The sequence below is a fragment of the Micromys minutus genome (assembly GCF_963924665.1).
Source record: "Micromys minutus genome assembly, chromosome: 4".
In the NCBI taxonomy this organism is placed as follows: domain Eukaryota; kingdom Metazoa; phylum Chordata; class Mammalia; order Rodentia; family Muridae; genus Micromys; species Micromys minutus.
Genome location: NC_137973.1, coordinates 29,427,049 through 29,447,298, shown reverse-complemented (window position 1 = coordinate 29,447,298; position 20,250 = coordinate 29,427,049). Strand labels below are relative to the sequence as shown.

The window sequence follows — 20,250 nt, the reverse complement described above, 5'->3', positions numbered from 1 at the left end:
CAGATTATGTTGTTATGTCTCCCCTATCATTTCTGAATTTGTCATTTTGGATACTCTCTATGTTCCCTCTAGTTAGTCTGGCTATAGGTTTATCAATCTTGTTAATTTTCTCAAAGGATGAGCTCCTGGTTTTGTTGATTCTTTGTACAATTATTTTTGTTTCAATTGGGTTAATTTCAGCCCTGAGGTTTTAAATTTCCTGCCATCTACTCCTCTTGGGTCTGCTTCTTTTTGTTCTTAGAGGTTTCAGGTGTGGTCAAGCTACTAGTGTATGCTCTCTCCAGTTTCTTTTTGTAGGCACTCAGAGACATGAGTTTTCATCTTAGTACTGCTTTCATTGTATCTCACAAGTTTGGTATGTTGTACCTTCTTCATTTTTGTTTACTTTTTAAAACTCCTTAATTTCTTTCTTACTTGACCTTGTTATCTTTGAGTAGAGCATTGTTCAGCTTCCTCGTGTATGTGGACTTTTTGTTGTTTTTGTTATTAAAAACCAGCCTCAGTCCATGGTTTTCTGAAAGTATGCATGGAAGCATTTTGAATTTCTAATATCTGTTGAAGCCCGTTTTGTCACAACTATGTGGTCAGTTTTGGAAAAGTTACCATGAGGTTTTGAGAGGAAGGTATAGTCTTTTGTTTTATAATAATAAGTTCTAGAGATATCCTGGATAACCAGGATCTTTTGCGTTAGGACCTTTTTGATTTTTGCTATTTCTCTGACTATTCTTTCAATGTTTCCTATGTTATCTTCTGCCCATGATATCTTCTTTTCCATCTCTTGTATTCTGTTGGTGATGCTTGCATCTATGACTCCTGATCTGTTTCCTAGGTTTTCTTTTTTTAAACGGAATATAAAACTACTTATTAACCACTGTTCACCATTATTTACAATAAAGTAAGTATATAGCTGGATGACATTCTGAAACTACAAAGTTACTCTTCTGGGTCATTGAACCAGATCCCAAATATTGAAAAGATTGATCCTACCAGTAAGGAATGAGTCAGGGTAAAGAAAAAGCATGCAGGTCATTCATTGATATTAGCAAATATTGTTCACTCACTTAGTCAGCAGGTCTTAAACTGCCACATCAGCTCCAACCTGGATTCTATTTCCACATAAACAGATTCCATGAATCATAACCTTTTTGTAAAGATTTTAAATTTCAGCCAAGGAATGCTGGTTCATCAGTGGAACCTTTACAGACTGCCTGACCAGGCCCTGCCTCTAAACCAGCTGACCTCTTAAATCAGAGCTCTAAAGTGCTGGGATTAAAGGTGTGTACCACCACACTTGACCCAAGTCTTGTTACTGAATCACACTTCTACTTTGTCTAATTCCATTTTCTGAAGGGGGAGTTATTTGGACAACATTCTGTAAATAAACTACTGTATTTACATGATAATACATCAATTCTCATGTGGTTGCTTTTAAACTCTCCAATAATTTTGACCCTGCTTAATCTGAAAGGTTATGGTTTAGGAAAATATCCACAATGGTGGAATCTCATCAACTTGTGTTTTCTTCAGTTGTTTTGAGTATTAAAAACAATACAAAATAAACAAGTTATGTGTTTTAGGTACATACCACATAAGAAAAACAACAGCAACAAAAACCAGAATGGTCCTTCTTTGTCCCAGTTAAAAATAAGTTCAGACATTAGTAATGACTGTAAAATTTCCTCAGTGTTTTAGAAAAGCTATTCTTCAAAGCAGAGGAAATCCAAATGGTATCAAATATTCTATTGTTAAAGGAAGTCACTACAGAAAGATCTTACTTAGTCAAATGAATCAGTGCAGAACAAAACACAAAAATATCCCAACTACAGCCAATACTTTCAAAACCAGCATATCAAACTTTATTTTCATTAGAATGCTATTTTTCCACACTAGTAATTCAAAACCAAAACCCAAGACAGAAGACACACACACACACACACACATATATATGTATGTATGTATATGTATATGTACATGTATACACACACACACACACACACACACACACACACATACATACATACATACATACATACAATTACTGTGCTTCATGTTCAGGACAAGAATTCGAAGTCAGCCTCTCCTTGTAGAAGGCACTGACAACCTGAGGACACACCATATTTTTTTACAGAGCCAGAACCTAGTCAGCCTCATCTGAGTCCTTCCATTTAACGAGAAACATTAACTCTCCACTGCTGTCTGTGGCACCAGTTATTCGTTCAGGATCCAGACTCTGGTAGAGCTCCCTGGTTTGTCAGCAGCATCTCTTTTCCTCTTTTGATTTGCCATCATCAAATTCACTGTCAGATGAAGATTTCGGTTTTGTACCATCTTTTTTTTTACCAGCTTTTTGAGAATTGAGAAATGCTTCAATTAATTCTGGACAATCTAATTTTTCTTCTGGTTTCCAAGTATTGTCAGCATCTGTGAACCCCTCCTACTTCAGGAAGTACTCCACCTTCCCATTCACTCCAGGACAGTTCAGTATTTTTTCTACCACAAATGCTTCAGGCTCTGCCTCTTCAACTTTTTTACTCTTTCCATTCTGTTTCTTTCCCATTTTTTGCAATGTAGTTTTATTGAAGGACATTTTTAAAATTAATTTATTGGAGAATTGAAGAGTTCACTGCTCACATGTTCAGGGCCGTGGATCCTGGAGTCTCCTCCCTGCGCGCTTCAGTCCAGCCACATCCTAAAGGAGGCAGCCCGGGCGGGCAACTCCATTTCTAAGTTTTCTGTTTCCTTGGTTTTCTCTATTTATGATTTCTTTATTGTTTCTACTTCCATTTTCAATTCCTGTTTGGTTGTGTTTACCTATAGCTATTTAAGTGATTTTTGTGTTTTCCCTTTAAGGGCATCTACTTGTTTATATGAGTTCTGTAATTCTTTATGGAAGTCACTTATGTGTTTCTCAAGGATCTCCATCATCAAGTATGATTTCAAGTCCATATGTTGGTTTTCTGGTGTATTGGAATATCAACTCCTTGCTGTGGCGGGAGAACTGGTTTCTGCTGTTGCCAGGTTGTCTTAGTTTCCATTGCTTAGGTTTTAGAGCTTGTCTCTTGCCAGTATGTTTGTTATCTGTTATGTTAGGTGATCTTCTTGTCTGTGATTGGTGCTTGTCTTTCCTGTTGGTCTGAAGGGCCTGTGGGCTCAGGAGAGGATCTGCTCCTGGGTGTGCGGCTCTCTGCAGGCAGGCAATGAGTTCTGATGGCCATGACCAGGCTCTGTCTCTGGGTCAGACAGAACAGATCCATTCTCAACAGCACTATGCCACCAGAGCCTAGAGAGTTCCGGTGGTCTCTCACTGGATAGTGGGGGTTGGGTAGAGGAGGCACACTTGTGGGATCAGGTGGAAGGGTGCTTCTGATGCTCTTCTGGTCAGCAGACAACGGGCAGGCCCTTACTCCTAATGGCAGTCAGCTGGCTCTATTTCTGAACTACTAGTACTTATTTTCAGATCAACTTTAACCTCCAACCTATTTCCACCAGAAATGCCAGGGTACCTGGATGCCAAGAGCTGTGGCTACACACATGTCTGCTTTCAGAATTTCTGCTATAATTGGACCATTAGCAAGTTTTCGTTTTACATGGATGGAATTTGGAAAAAGATTTTAAGCCCGGTGTTCTCATTAGAGGACAGGGACCAAGAGGCATGGTGTTTGAAGGTACACCCAAATGGTGTTGATGAAGAAAGCAAAGATTATCTGTCAGTTTACCTGTGGCTGCTCAAGGGTTCAAAGAGCCCAGTTTGGGCAAAGTTTCAGTTCTGGATCACAAATGCCCAAGGAGAAATATGTCAAAATATGAAGAGCCACAATATTGTTAGCTTTTGTCAAAACAAACACCGGGGATTCAAAACATTTATTAAGCGTGATATCCTCCTCTCCCATCAACACCGGCTTCTCCCTGAAGACAAGCTCACCCTCTGCTGCCAGTTGAGCGTAGTAAGAAACTTCTTCAGCATGCCTGGACAGAACATGACACCTGCAAACAAGGATACAATGCACGTGTTGACAGATGACCTAGGAGAGCTGTGGGAAAACTCCCTCTTCACGGACTGCTGCCTGGTGGTAGCTGGACAGGAATTCAGGGCTCACAAGGCCATCCTAGCAGCTCGCTCTCCAGTCTTCAGAGCCATGTTTGGACATGAAATGGAGGAGAGCCTAAAGGACCAAATTGAGATCCATGACCTGGATCCCCAAGTCTTCAAGGAGATGATGGCCTTTATTTACATAGGGAAGGCACCACACCTCCACAGCCACTCCATGACAGTTGGTGTACTGGCAGCTGCTGATAAGTATGGTCTGGAGGGCTTGAAGGTCATATGTGAGAATGTCCTCTGCAAGAGCCTTTCTTTGGAGAATGCTGCAAACTATCTCATCCTGGCTGACCTCCATAACACACAGCAGCTGAAGATTCAGGCCTTAGATTTCATTATACATCATGCTTTTGAGGTCTCTGAGACACCAGGGTGGAAGTCAATGGTGTTTTCACATCCCCAGTTGGTGGCAGAAGCCTTCCACTTCCTGGCCTCTGCACAAAGTGCTTTGTTGGAGCCCCCCTCAAATGCCTAAAGCAATTTTAGGAGCTGGACAGCTGTGAGCTATACCTGTCTTCCAACAGCCACAACCTGTGTTGTTTCCAATGACTTTGGGTTAGACTTGAGTATTGCTGGACCATTTACAGTGTATCTGGGGGAAGACAGCATTGTGGTACAAGATTTAAAACAGCTGTAATGCACCTGCCGAAGTGCTGGAGCCAAGTACTGCTTAGTTTGGGTTCATACTGCGGCATCATCTCTCCCATCACATCCCGCTCCTGCTGCCAAGACTCTGGAGCCTTCCAGAAACAGTTTTTCCAGATGCTCTCTCCTGGAATACTGCAACATCAAAGAATGGACTGAGACAGACTGGAAATCCCAGACTGAATTTTCTTTTTTTGTCATTTGTAGTTAAAAAAATGTAAAGTTAACTAGGAAGTTATCTGTAGTTTAAATCCAGAAAACCAAACTACTGGTGCTGTGAAGATTTGGGTTGAATTGGGGTGGAACTGATTTGAATCTCTGTCTCTGACAAATCTCTAATCTACTGGGCTGAAGATTTCTCTGGATTATAAGGACTGGGTTCTTTCTGTTCTGTAAGTGTCAAAGAAACTAAAGGAAGCAATTTACCTTTAGCAACAGCACCGATTATAGGAGTAGCATTTAAAGCAACTGATTTGCCTCTACTTTTAGCGCCCCATTTTATAGCTCCACTGGACCCCAATAATTTATGCAGGACAAATCTTTGTCCTGACTCCCAAGCAAGTGCCTCTCTTAATTTTCATTTGCTGCTAGCTTTCTGTCTTAAGAATCATCAATCACAAAGAACTTGGGTGTTTTAGTGTGAATCTCGCACCTAAGGTGGGCCCGTTTCATTAATTGTTCCAATAAACTGAGATATAGTGTGCATAATGCAATGGTGCAATAAAAAAGTAAAACAGCTGTAATAAGTTAAAATGGCAGGTGGGGCAAGGACAGCACTGGAGCCTGGACTGTTTGCTTGACATCTACCTTATCGATTTTTTTTTCATGATGATGATTTGGAAACTGGGATTCAATTTTGGTTCTGGCCCTAAGTACAGTCCAACTAAGTATTTTTAGAAGCCTGTCTCCATTGGACTGAGTAGAACAGATGACTGGGGCCAGACAAAGGAGAAATCAATCATTAATTCTTACTTTTCAGAGAAGAAGAAGGCAATAAAGATATTATCTTTAAAGACTCACAGTTTTTGGGAACTCAGTTGCAAAAGCAATTACTGCTGTCTGAGAGACCCCAGGCTCAGTTCCCAGCACACACCAGAGTGTTTTAACCACCGGTAACTGATAATCCAGAGGATCCGAGGCCCTCCTCTTGTCTCCATCTTCAAATACAACTCTGTAGACAAAAAATTTACCTAATAAAACATAATATGAGTAAAACTTTTGAAATCTGTCTATGGATTCCAGAAATGTTTATGTTCAGAGAGGTGACAGGTAGTCCAATCAGCCAAGCTCATCTGTGGATGTTTGTGCAGAACCCCTGCTGTCCTTCCAAAATTAGAAACTCTTGGTCTTTTTTCTTACCATGTAATGTTGGCATATTAGATCTCCACCATCACACTTTTATGATGACTGAGAAAAGTAGGAAAAGCAGAGGGTTTACTGGTTCTGAGACACAAGTGTTTGTGGGTCAAGGCATGCACCAATCTTTTATCTGTTTGGAAAACAAAAGGAATTGATCCATTCCAGATTCACACTCCTTAGGCCAAACTTTCGAATGCTGTGACCCCTTAATACTATTATTCATGTTGTGGTCACACAGAAACATTAAATTACTTTCTGGCTACTTTATAACTGTAATGTAGCTACAGAATATCTGCTATTCAACCAGTATGGAAGGGCCATTAGACTGAAAAAGGGATGGAAATGCACAGGTTGGGAAACATGGCTCCAGGCCATGCCTGACAGCAAACCAGGTAGACTGCTTATAGATCTTCTCTTTCTTCAGTAAGAGAATTCCAAAATCTCAACACCACCACTGTGGGATTCACTGTGTCACCTAGAGTCCACCTGGAAAGTCCCAGAGAGGGCTGCAACTTGTCCCTAGATGGCCTGGCTAAGAGCCTCACATATCCTCCCCTTTTCATTGGAGATTTTAATTTCAATCTTAAAATTTTAAGTCAGCTTGGTTTAATTGTTTATATTGCTGTCTAAGCACCATAACAGGGACTCTACTTATGTGTTCTTGATAAAAGTTAGCAAGAGACTTAAAATGCAAGTCCTGAAGGTTAAGAGCAACGAGAAAATGATCAAAGGCCCTATCAGAATTGAAACAAAAGTCATCCCCTGCTGTAAAAACAATAGGTCTATCTCTCTTGTTCAGTAGCTGTACCTCTGCCAGGAAGGTGAGTGAATCCTGAAGATGGGAGGATTCCCATCTTTTATACTCTGGATATCAAGGACTATGGCTGCAAGCAAACTGGAGTAGTGGTTGTCAGTGAGGCCATTCTCCTTTTTAACTCTCCTAGGCTGGATCTCAGAAGCATACTCAGGGTTAAGGTTGTAATTGATTCTCTCTTTCTCCAGCTTAGACCCTGTCCCTCTTATAGAATCTCAAAGATCCCAGAGTCCTCATGAGATAAGAGCCAAGGCATCAATTGAACAAGGACACAAAAACACTTTGTCTGATTCAGGACCTGAAGATGTTCTCAAGGGGTCAATCTTGAATAGCAAGCCCACCAGGTATCATCAGGGGGAATCAAATACCCATCTGGTCAATCATATTCATGAGTAGAGTTACAAAGAATCATTTTTCTCTGGGAGGACAGTGCCTATGCATAGTCCTTCTGTTAGTATCTTAGTGGGAATATCCAATGTGTCTAAACTAGCAGCCATTTTATGCAAATCAGGAGTTAATGTGGGCTACCAGGTGTAAGCAGGGGTTTCTGTTGAGGTAGATCATACTACATCTCTGATGGCTGATGAGACCACCCAGTTGAGTCTATCAGGGGCATGGGTTTTGGCACAGAATGGGGGGGGGGGCTAATGTACAGTACCATGAGAAGGGGGGCCTCCATTATTGAAGTCTCTGTTGATTTTCAGCTTATGGGTTTTGCTGTGTTTTGGGCTGTCCAAATTTGAGGTCCTGGTGAGCTTCGAAGTCAGGGGCAGGCTTCAAGGGGTGATCCTGTTTACCTTGATTGCCACTGGAGTAGCCAACAGGAGAAAAGAGGGTCCTTTCCTTCATGGCTCGAGTTTCTCAGTACGGTGTTGTCCTGTGTAGACTGAGTCTCTAACCTGGAACTGATGGGATGTCTTAGGAGTCTCAAGCTCATAGGTAGCTGCCAGCTGTGACCATCTTTCTCTCTGCACCACATGCAGACCTTTTAGCCTAGCATATAAATTATTATTATTATTATTACTTCTATTATTACAATCAGCCACTCATCATTTACCTCTCAGAGATCTTAAACTGGCCGGTAGTCATTGTTTCTAGGTTCCTGAGCTGGTAGGAGAGGTGTGTTCCAGGCTGATTGGCACTTATGCAGAACACCGCATTGGAGTGGCACGATGATGTGTGGCTTGATTCTGTCTCAGACCTTCTTTGATATGCGATACTGATGCACCACTACCATGCAGGCCCGGGGACTCAGTCCTAAATGGACTGGGGACATGTTCTTAGATTCCCCCATTCCTGCAATTACAGCCCAGGCTTTGGATTTGCCTTTAGAGTGTCCTTAAGCTTTTCATATTTAAATGTTAATTTCACTTCTCCAAGAAGTTCTGTCTAGTATTATACTCAGGACTTTATCAAAACCTTCTCATTCTAATTAGTAAAATAAAGGCGAGGGCCAGTGTTTGGGCAGGGTAAAAGGGGAGGAGGAGAGAGAGAAGGTCAGAGGTCAGAGGATGAGGAGGACCAAGAGAAAAGTTTGAATATGGGACTCGGGAAGGATGAATTAGATCCAGGTGGGCTTAATTGGCATTAGATAGCTATGAACATTTTTGGGACTTTATTGGTCTTATTCTCATATAAAAGAGCAGTTTGTATCTTTGTATATTGGATATAATCTTATTGACTAGAATGTTTGTGGGTTGAATGTATAAAGTTGTATAAAAAGCTATTAGAGTTGTGTTTGTGTTGGGATTTGGGGTAAAGAAACACCCAAGGCAGAGACAGTAGGGCAGGTGGTGTAAACTGCCAGGGAAGAGCGTTTTGTGGACTGAGTGAGACCATGGTGGCAACTTGGACCGAGAAACAGAGTCCGTGTGTGAAGCTGCAAACTAGAAATGTTGCCTGAGAAGTGAATCCATAGGGCCGATGAAGAGATAAATAATTTTTTACAAAATATTTACTGCAACATACGTCTGTAACCAAAAATCTGAGGCAGGCCTTTTTGCTCAAAGAGTTGATACTCATCCTCCAACTGGATGGTTAGGACATGTATGGGTTCCCCTTTTGACCCTCTATCCTGTGATCCATCAGGATGAAAGTGTATTTGTGTACCTATCTTAGTCAGGAGGTCTCTGTCAAACGAGGGGCAGGAACAGTTTGGCATGACTATGAATGAGGGCGATACCTGGCCCACTCTGAGATCCACAGATCTTCCAGTAGACCATAAATATTGTTTGGTCCTGGTATGCCCTTGAAACCAAGACTTTTTGTTTGACCTGGGTCCTCAGTTCCTAGCAAGACAGAGGACTGAGCCCCTGTATCTACATGGAACAGGATAGGTTTCTCTTCTAATTTTAAGGTTACCCTGACCTTGGAGTGGGGGTCTGAACCCTATCTCCATTATTCACTCCCACACTGCATGGCCAATATCTTAGTACTCAGGGATTCTTTTTGAGGATCACAGGCCCCACTTTTCTTCATTTGTGGGCAATATCTTGCCCAGTGGCATTTTTTTTTTATAGTAAGCACATTGATCCTTGTCAAGAGGCTCCTTCCTAGTCCCAGACTTTGTTCATATTTTTCTGTCCATCACTACTGTGGCCAGAATCCTCTGTAAATTCCTTTCCTGCCTCTTCTTCTGCTCTCCTTCCCCACCTTACATTTTTCCATTTTCTTTCTGTGCTTCTTCTCTTCCTTTGTCTCCCTGTTAAGGTAAACTTTCTCAATAAACTGCACTAAATCCCTCAATGACTTATCTCATAGTCTGTGTAGCCTCTGAACCTTTTTTTTTCCTGACACCTGTACTTGTCTATAAAAGGCATAGTCACAATAGGCTTGTCATCATTGCTGCTGGGGTCATAGGGTGCATATTGGAGGGATGCCCCCATGAGCTGCTCTAGAATGTTAAGGGTAACTTGCCTGGTCTTTGCTTTACCTCACATATCTTTGTCTAATTTATGGGTCATTCTGCAACCCCCTTGAGATCTGATGTAGAGTTTCAAGCGCTCCTTACCTTCTGGCGAATTGAAGTCCAGCTAATTGAAGTCAGGGGAATGTCACTGAAATAATATCTAGACTTCTGACAAGATTGAGTGACAGAGCATTGGTTACAGAGCATATCATAACTTAATGACAGTAGCAAAAGTCATTACGTTGACAGTTTTTTAAAAGTAGATGTACTGGCTGGTTTTGTGACAACTTGACATAAGCTGGAACCATCACAGAGAAAGGAGCCTCAGTTGAGGAAATGCCTCTATGAGATCCAGCTGTAAGACATTTTCTCAACTAAAGGCAACTTCAAGGGGGAGGGCCCAATCCATTGTGGGTGGTGCCATCCCTGAGCTGGTAGACATGGATTCCATAAAAAAGCAGGCTGAGCAAGCCAGGGGAAGCAAGCAAGTAAGTAACATCTCTCCATGGCCTCTGATTCAGCTCCTGCTTCTCGATCCTGCCCACGATCTGATCCTGACTTCCTTTGGTGATAATGTGGAAATGTGAGAGTAATGAAATAGCTGTGATTTTTAGCTTTCAGCCAGTGCTACCCTACCCCTCGTTGGGGAATTGAGCCCATACCCCTCCTCTAACCCCCCAACCCCCAAGTGGAAACTCTCTTCCCTGGCAGTCAGGGCCAATATGCACACTTGGCTCCTTACTGTGCCACTGACTCCAGGTTGTCCAATGGATGGGTCCAGCTAACTACCTAGCTCTGCCCTGCACTGATCCACAATGGCTCTGTCCAGAGCAGCTGTATGGGTCCACAACCAAAGACAGCAGGGACCTGCAGTTTTCTTCTTTCTTTCTTTCTTTCTTTCTTTCTTTCTTTCTTTCTTTCTTTCTTTCTTCCTTTCTTTTCTTTCTTTCTTTCTTTCTTTTTTTCTTTCTTTTTTAAGCGAAAGCTGGTCTTTCTGGAGTTTGAGCTGAGAAGGCAGGCTTGGCCCAGTGCCCATACATTGGAAAGCAAATCTTACAGAAGCCCAGCAGGACATAATGGGGAAGGCCAGATCCCCTCCTTATGCTGAGAACCAGGAGTGGAGGGTCCACAGCCATGCAGCATCAGTGAGGGAAGCAGAGAGGGAGTCTACACTACAAGGGAGTGCCTGCTTATTGACCATATAGAACAGACTGACTAGTTTACTCTTTTTTTTCCTAACTTTTCTCTAACAGGTAACTAGGATGGTGAACAGGGTAGATTCAGTCTGTCCCATGTCAAAAAATAAGTGTATGTCTCCCCTCCCCCACACACGCCAGAACCAGAAACAAAAATCCCTGGCATCTGGCCAACAGACTCCACAGGAGATAATCAAAGAAACTTGGCCATGGCCTTCTTGCCAGTGTACCCAGATCCCAGAGTTTTGGAACACAGTAAAAGCAGTTCAAAGTGGCAAATTCATAGCAATAAGTGACTACATAAAACACTGGAGAGATCTCATACTAACAACTTAAAAGCACACCTAAAAGTTCTATGTCAAAGAGACAAAAAACCAACCAACGAAACAAACAACAAAACAACCAAACAAAAACCCCACTCACTCAAAGGAGGAGACAGACAGAATTAATCAAACTCAAGGAGTAAATCAATAAAGTAGAAACAAAGAAACAATACATAGGACCAATAAAACAGATTTGATTCTTTGAGAATGTCAGTAAGATCAGCCAACCCTTATCCAAATTAACTAAAAATTGGTGAGAGTAGATACAAATTAACAAAATTAGAAACAAGAAAACTGGATAGAACAACTGACACCAAACAAATCCAGAGAATCCTGAGGACACATTTAATAACATGCATTCCACTAAATTGAAATCTCTAAAAGAATGAATTATTTCCTCAATAGGGGCAACTTACCATATTCAAATTAAGTAAAGATGAGAAATTTAAACAGACTTATATCCCCTGGTGAAATTGAACCTGCCTTTAAAATTCACTCCCCCACATGGGGAAAAAAATCTGAGGGTAAGTTATCTTTAGCACAGAATTCTACAACCATTTCACAAAGGAGTTAATATCAGTACTCCCCGAATTATTCCACAAAATGGAAATAGAGGAAACATTTCTTCATACAATGTAGAGGAACACAGTAACCCTGATATCCAAATCACACAAAGACCCAGCAAAGCAAGAGGATTAGAAACCTATTTCTTTTATGAACACAAATGCAAAATCAATTAATAGAATATTCACAAACCAAATCCAAGATGACATCAAGAAGATGAATTCAGTTTCCTTGCAGAGATACACTGCTTGTTCTTCAGACAAAAATCAATACATGCAATGCACCATATAAACACACTGAAAGAAATAACCACATAATGATCTGATTACATGCAGAAAAGGCTTTTGACAAAAATCCAGCAACCCTTAATAACAAACGTCCTGGAGGGATTAGGGTTACAGGGTGTGGTGGCTATTCCTGGTTGTCAACATGACTATATCTGGAATGAACCACAATCCAGAATTGGGAGGCTCACCTTTGATCCTGATCTTGAGGCATAGAGGCTATGAATCTTAGGAAACTGAGGCAAGGAGATCTCTGAGCTCAGGGTCATCTGAGACTAAGAAAGTCCCAGATCTGGGTGTGGTGGTATGAAACTTTAATCTGGGACACACCTTTAATCTGGGACACACCTTCTATTGGAGACCTACATAAGAGCTTTGGAAGAAGGAAGGCTCACTCTCTTTGCCTGCTTGCCTTGTGTGACTGAGCATCTGCTACATCCTTCTTCTTAGACAAACAGCTGCTGCCAACCATTGCTGGGGACTTGGACTACAGACTGTAAGTCACCAACAAATTTGCTTACTATTTAGAGACTAACCATAAGTTCTGTGACTCTAGAGAACCCTGACCAATAGAGAAGTTGGTACCAGGGGTAGTTTTAGAGGAGCAAGCATATAAGGAAGAATCTGGAATTGGCTTAATAATTCACCAGCACCTTCAACTACTGAAACCTCTCCAGATGCTCCTTGATCTGTTAAACCAGTTAGCCTCGGTCCTGGCAGGGTTTGCTGGGAGAGGTCTTTCCTTCACCCATGGGTTTCTGCCAGGTTTTCTTCATACTAGTGCTGTCATGGCTGGAGGTCTGGATCTGGTTGCAAGGTGGCTGGATTGATCCAAACGTGGATAATCTAGTCCAAGGCAGCTCACAGGTGGTCCCATCCTCCGGGTCATTCTATTCAAAGCTGAAGATTTCTTGATTTTGAGGTGCCAAGAAGAGGCAGAAGAAAGAATATTTCAAGTTTAAAACTGTGTACCAAAGTCTGGAAATTGAAAAAGAACTCAACATAGTGTAGGGGGTCAGGCACTATAGGGTGGATGTCAGCTGCTCAACAGTTTACCTCCTACCTCTAGTAAATTCTGGACTATGTGATAATTGTTAGTGGCCAGCTTCTTAACTGGCAGGAGCTGTTTGTTCCAGGCCAAACAGCACTTATGCAACACCCCAAGCTGGAGGAGCCTGGAGATGTGTGACTTAACTCCTTCTTGTGCCTCCTGAGACATAGTCCCCTATGTCAGAGAGAAACTGGCATAGCCTGTACCTTGAGTCTAACACCGTGGGGCGATGGCACTTTGCTTTGCTCATTTCTGCTGCTTCCACCCAGGCTGAGAGGAATGTTTCCAAACACCTAGTCAACTTCTCGTTTGGAGTAAAGGTGTCTGTCATCTTTTTGTGGGCAGATTAGGTTTTCCTATGGTATAGCTTCAGTGCCATCTTAGCTAACGCATGTCACATGACTGGCTGTAGTTTCAGTGCCACCTTAATGACAGTCCCTTTTTTTTTTTTTTTTTTTTTTTTTGCTGTTGGAGTTAAATTGCTTTTATTTAGTGTTCTTATGGTTGATTTCTGATATATTAATACATACGATAAACCAGACTCCATATTTTATAAATATAACATATAGTACAAATCATCACATTATAGTTTCATGGAGAGATTAGTGTCAGTTATTAATACAGACAAACATATTAATCACTAATCATTTTGACAGCACCAATGAAAAAGCCTAAGTCAATGATGACTGTGTCATCGTTCTTGATAATTCAGTTTACAGTAAATGTAACCTTTATCAGACTAACCTGTGGATAGTGGATTGTTTTAGGTAGAAAATGCTTTGTCTAGGACTGAAGTAACCATAACAAATGCTGATGGGAGAGAATGTGGGTTGAGTACCTAAGACTAGGTTGTGGTGTATTAACAAACTGCTTCAAATAAGACACTTAAAAAGTAATGACAGTCCCTTAATCACATTTGTTATAGGCAGTTTCTACCTCTCTACCTCCTCAATTTACTACATCCTGATTTAGATTCTCTCATTTCTGTCTTGCCTTGGTGAATAATAATTTTAATATTAATTTAAAGATTATAACAGTAAAAAGTTAAAGATCACTGCCTCAAGTTAATTGACTCAGATATGTTTAATAGATAATTGCTTTCAGTCTTTTCAGAAATCTGCTTAATGTAACTTTTAATGTTTAAGCTTATTTTGAGAGACAGAAACTCCCAAAGCATAACAGTTACAATCCAAACCACAAGGTCTTAAAGAAGATATAGTCACAGTGACAAAACTTTACAGATAACTACTGAGAAACAGTGCTCCACTGCATTACCTCGGTGCTCAGACTTGGCATACACTGTTGTCAATCTGAGGATACCAAGAGAGTTAAATGTCTCATAATGCCTAAGATAAGGCTGAAAGACTCTGGCCAGCCTTACATCCACCTGCCCGCAGCCAAACCAGTCCAGGTTCCAGCTTCCTGCCACAGGTCAAAGCTAGGCTGAGTTCCATTCTCCACCCACAGTAACATTCTTGAGTAGAAAATTCTCAGATTCAACTGGCTGAGTCTTTCTAGCCAATAGAATTAAAGCTCAACATCCTTAGCCAATAAGGTGGTGAATTTGTCCTCTTCAAACTTGGAATTGTGTTGCTTACCCTTGGTCCTGAAAAGCAACAAATTTTGCTATTTTCCAAGGGCTACAGCTTATGTTCAACAGATATTAAAGATTAGGGTTTTTTATTACTGTCCTTATGTAAAACGAAGTGTAAAACTCTGCCTACATCTTGAACTTCTACAATTCTTCATGTCTTCACAGTCTAGAGGGCACAGTAACAACTACAGTGAATCAATCGGATCTGCCTCTCCCTGCTCTCCTCTAGATCTGGCTCCAATGTTTATTCCTAGGAAAAATTAAACATTCATTTTGAATTTTGACTTCTTCATTAGACTTATTGCTAATATTAGCACCAGGGCCTCTTCATCATGTTCTTGTAAGACCTTGGTTGGATGAACCACAGAATAACATCAGAGACCTCAAAAGACTAGTATCACAACTTTCACAGTTTCTGGATTCTTCTGTCTAAACTGGTGTCTAAACTAAAGATGCCTTTACCAAAATTACCTCCAGAGCAGTTGATTTTCTAACATGTTTATTGTAAAAGTAACTATTGTTCATCTATTCATTGACATCTCTGAGGCTTTCTTCCTCCACATGCCAACACATACCTAGTGTAGAAGCTTCTATGCCTAAAATGATTTTAGACTCTGAGATTTATAGCTGAATGAAATCACTTCCTAGTTATTTTTTTATTTAGATATGTGTTTATTATATATAGGTACATTATATTTGTTTTCAGACCCTTCAGAATAATGCCTCAGATCTTATTACAGATGGTTGTAATTTTCTGTGTGGTTGCTGAAATTTGTACTCAGAAGCTCTGGAAGAGTAGTCAGTGTGATTAACCACTGAACCATCTCTCCAGCCCTCCCTTCCTACTTCTATCTGAGCTTTGGCTGGCTGATTTAAATCTCCTTTCCAATGTGACTAATAGAATCTGGGTTATTTAATTTTTTCTGAAGTGCTCTGCTTGTATTCTTAGTAACTTTGACCATCTGTTACAATCTTCTGGCTCCTTCTCCTTTTCTGAATCATTCTTTCTCTTATGTGTCTCCATTGTTCTCCCTCAAACATGTGTCTGAAAAACTCTCTTGGTAAAACTGACTCTGCTCTTCTGTTTGTCTCTGCAGTGGCTTTTTGTCTTCACTGTTTATTTTATTTATTCACACCCCAAATGTTGGTACATCCCAGTACCCCTCTCTTCTCTCCTTTGCTTCTAAGGGGGTATGTAGTGTCAGGGAAATGTTAGTGGTCCCTGAGAAAAAAAGAAGAACCACTCAGACCCCCACTGCTCACACCCCAGGGCACCACTTTAGGGAACATGGTTTTGGTAGTGGAGGTGACCTGAATAGGTGTCTGGACTATCTATGGGCTTAGGTAACATACAAAACTGTAGAAAAGGTCCTTAAAATTTTTTGGGCTTAAGTTGATGTAAACAGATCCTGTTTGGATAAAGAAAAACACACACATTTAATATGAGTCTTGAGACAGGGAAACACAAACATTATCACAAATTTGGGACTAAGTGACACACCTTAACTGAATCACACCTTCTGTCAAAGGCATATATAACCACATAGAAGAAGGAATCAGTGTTTTTGCATGTTGCTCTAATCTTACTAACAAGCCCATTTCTTCATTGTCATTAGAATACACTTCATCAGGATCCCAGCATATACTGAATTTCACCTGAGACTTCAACACAAGTAAGTACTGTCTTTAGTCTTAGGACTTCACCTTTCAGGTTTTTCTCATTGATTCACTTTATATTCATAAAAAATTCATTCTGTATTTACTCTAAAGAACCCTGAGTAATATAAGAAATATCTGAATAGAAACGTATGAAATTTTCCAAACTCTACCAAAGGTAAACTCTACCAAAGTTGGATAAAGTAGCCATCACTGGTTGTCATTAACCTAAGATTCAATAAACACACACAGAATAACACAGACTTAGAGTTGAAGAAGAAAGACAGACACATACACAAACACACAGAGATACACTCACACACACACACACACACACACACACACACACACACAGAGAGAGAGAGAGAGAGAGAGAGAGAGAGAGAGAGAGAGAGAATAAGAGATAGCAACATAAATAGAGTGACACAGAGAGTTTCACCAATCACTACCCATCTTTATTGTCTTCAGTAGAACAAATATTGAAGCCTAAAGAAAAAAGTACATAGAAATACAATTTTCTGACATCATATCTGGTGAAATTTAGGAGAATTTGAAACTAACATCTAAAGTGTATCTATAATTGTATCCTATGGGATATAATTCTTGTTCTTGTTTTCAGATCAACTTTAACCTCCAAACTGCCTCCTGCAAAAATGTCAGGGCAACTGGAAGCCAAGTGCTGGGGTTGCACAGATATCAGTGTTCACAAATTGTGCTACGAGTGGACCATTACCAACTTTTCATTTTTCATGGGGGAAATTCGGAAAAAGATTACAAGCCCAGCGTTCTCATTAGAGGTCAATGAGAGAAAAGTGACATGGTGTCTGAGAGTACATCCAAATGGGATTGATGAAGAAAGCAAGGATTACCTGTCAGTCTACCTGATGTTGCTCAGTCGTCCAGATCGCCCAATTTGGGCCAAGTTTCAGTTTTGGATAATAAATGACCAAGGAGAGAAATGTCAAAGTAGGAAGAGCGCCAGTGTCTTCAGCTTTATTCAAAACCAAGACTGGGGATTCAAAAAGTTCATCCTTCAAGATTTGCTCCTCTCCCAGCATAGATGTCTTCTCCCTGAAGACCATCTCACTCTCTGCTGTGAGGTGAGCATAGTAGGAAAGTTCTTAAGCATGCCTGGACAAAACAGGCCACCTGCAATCAAAGATCCAAGGCACATGTTGACAGATGATCTAGGGGAGTTGTGGGAGAAGTCCCTCTTCACAGACTGCAGCCTGGTAGTAGCTGGCCAGGAATTTAGGGCTCACAAGGCTATTGTAGCAGCTCGCTCTCCAGTTTTCAGAGCCATGTTTGAACATGAGATGGAGGAGAGGCTAAAGAACAGAGTTGAGATCCATGACCTGGATCCCAGAGTCTTCAAAGAGATGATGGGATTTATTTACACAGGGAAGGCACCACACCTCCATTGCCACTCCTTGGCCACTGGTGTCCTAGCAGCTGCTGACAAGTATTGCTTGCAGGACTTGAAGGTCATGTGCGAGGATGCCCTCTGCAGGAACCTCTCTGTGAAGAATGCTGCACACACACTCATCCTTGCTGACCTCTACTGCACAGAGAAGCTGAAGACTCAGGCCTTGGTTTTCATTAGAATTCATGCTTCTGAGGTCTGTGAGACCTCGGGGTGGCAGTCGGTGGTGGAGTCACATCCCCACTTGGTGGCTCAAGCATTCCATTCAGAAGCTTCTACACAAAGTGTTTAGTTGCTCAAATGCATATAATGTTTTTAAAGAGCTGCATAGGTATGACCTACACGTCTTCCACTAGCAACAACCAGCATTGTTACCTGTGACTTCTGTTTGGATAATGGTATGGCTGGAACATTTACATTGAATCTGGGGAAAGACAGCATGGTGGCTCAGGGTTTAAAACAGCTGCTATATGATAAATGTTATAAGTTATGTTAGAATGGTGGGTGGAAGAAGGGTAGCACTGGAATCTGGGACACTTTATTTGACATCTACCCTGCTGATGGTCTTGTCTAATGTCCTGAAAACTGGGATAAAACTGGCCTGATCCACAGCCCAACTGAATTGTTGTTTTTTTTTTTTTTTTTTTTTTTTTTTTTGAGTAACTTCTCTGCATTGGACTGAGTATAATAGATGATGTAACACGTGTATTATTTTAGATGTACATCTTTTAACTAACTATGTGTGATATCTTCAAATAAATATTTTTTCTTCCAACATTCTAATTTCTCTCATGTTGATTTCCACTTGCCTTTTTGCTCTAATTAAAGTTTTAATTGTTTTATTCAATAGCTAAAGGAGTGAAAAATCATGACTTGCTTTGATTTTTGTAAACTGGGCTTTGAGTTTCTTTCCAGTTAACTTTATGTTGATTATGGGCTTGTTATATACTACCATAACTATATTTATATATATCAGCTATTTGCCAATATCTTGAGAACAAAAAGGGGTGCCTTTTAAAAAACATTGCCTGAACCAGGGTTAATGATCATGTTTTCCAGGTTTTGTTTGTTTAGTTTTGTTTTGATTTTGTATTTATTCCATTTCAGTTGGTTTCCGTGGTCAATTATATTTTTTAATATTTTTATTTTTATATATTGAAGCATCCCTACATATCTTGAGACAAAGCCTACTTTTGTTGTAAATGATATTTTAATGTGTTCATGAAATCTGTTTGCAAGTATTTAATGAATATTTTTGTATTAAAGACTATAAGGGAAAATGATCCGTGGTTTGGGTATCAGTGTTACTGTAGTCTCATAAAAGAAATTGAGCAATGATCCTTTTGTTTTTAAATTGAAATAATTTGAAGCAAAAACTCCTTCTGGGATTTTGTTTAAAAATTATCATGTCCTGGGCCTGTTTTAATGGGAAGATATTTAGTGGTTGATGTTCTTTTACTGATAATCTGCCACTATCACTGTATGAGGCCACCATGCAATTTAAACAGGAGTAGTGTTTCCCTTGCAAACTGTGCCTTTGATTTGGTGCATACACATGGTGAGATTTGAAATGTCAGCTTGGGACCTTTTTCTTTGAGTATGTAATGCCCCTGCCTATCTTTTCTGATTAGTTTTCAGTAAAATTATGTTTGATTATATCTTAGAATTTCTATAGCATCTTGCCTCTTAGGTCCATTTGCTTGGAAAATTATTTTTCTAAGCTGTTACTCTGAGATGCTCTCTATTCTTCAGTTGATTTAGATTCCTTGGATCAGCAGAAGGATGGAACCTTTTTTTCCATGTACTCTGTTACTTTGTGTCTTTATTGGGAAATCAAAACTGCTGATAATGAGAGCTATTAATGGCCAGTAGTTGTTGATACCTTGTATCTTGTTATACTTTTTTGAGTGGTGGTGGAATGTTGATATATCATTGCTATGTGATGTGATGTGATGTGATGTGTGTGTGTGTGTGTGTGAATGTGTGTGTGTGTGTGTGTGTGTGTGTGTGTGTGTGTGTTTCTTTCATGATTTACTCAAGCAATGAACAGTGACTTTCACTAATATAAGGATTCCTCCCTACCTACCTTAAATTTGTGTTCACACCTGTTTTGGGGGACTGAAATCATTTTGGCTCTTTCATGTCATTCCTCTATCAAGAATCCACTTGTAATTTTTCTTTTGTCCCAGGATGTTGACCCACTCTGACAGAGATATTACTTAGCCACTTTATACTAGTGTTGTTACCATTGAAAAACCAACACCTGCCATGTCTTTGTTTTGGACAACTTGGACAGGTTGTGATTATTCTTGATAATGCATTTTAATATTTTTG

General features: G+C 40.4%; 2 protein-coding genes and 1 pseudogene across 3 annotated transcripts; 2 read left to right on the top strand and 1 right to left on the bottom strand.

The window, feature by feature from the left end:
* Positions 1 to 2,035: 2,035 nt before the first annotated feature.
* On the bottom strand, positions 2,036 to 2,587 carry LOC308420238 (chromobox protein homolog 3-like; annotated as a pseudogene). Its single transcript has one exon. The product of its transcript is annotated as a chromobox protein homolog 3-like (transcript).
* Positions 2,588 to 3,491: 904 nt separating this feature from the next.
* On the top strand, positions 3,492 to 4,574 carry LOC308420030 (TD and POZ domain-containing protein 5-like; the record flags this gene model as incomplete). Its single annotated transcript, XM_080915987.1, has 1 exon — positions 3,492 to 4,574. One exon carries the CDS (start codon positions 3,492 to 3,494, stop codon positions 4,572 to 4,574), a length of 1,083 nt encoding a protein of 360 aa, XP_080772113.1.
* Positions 4,575 to 17,146: 12,572 nt separating this feature from the next.
* LOC308420029 (TD and POZ domain-containing protein 2-like) lies at positions 17,147 to 18,208 on the top strand (the record flags this gene model as incomplete). Its single annotated transcript, XM_080915986.1, has 1 exon — positions 17,147 to 18,208. One exon carries the CDS (start codon positions 17,147 to 17,149, stop codon positions 18,206 to 18,208), a length of 1,062 nt encoding a protein of 353 aa, XP_080772112.1.
* Between the last annotated feature and the right edge of the window lie 2,042 nt (positions 18,209 to 20,250).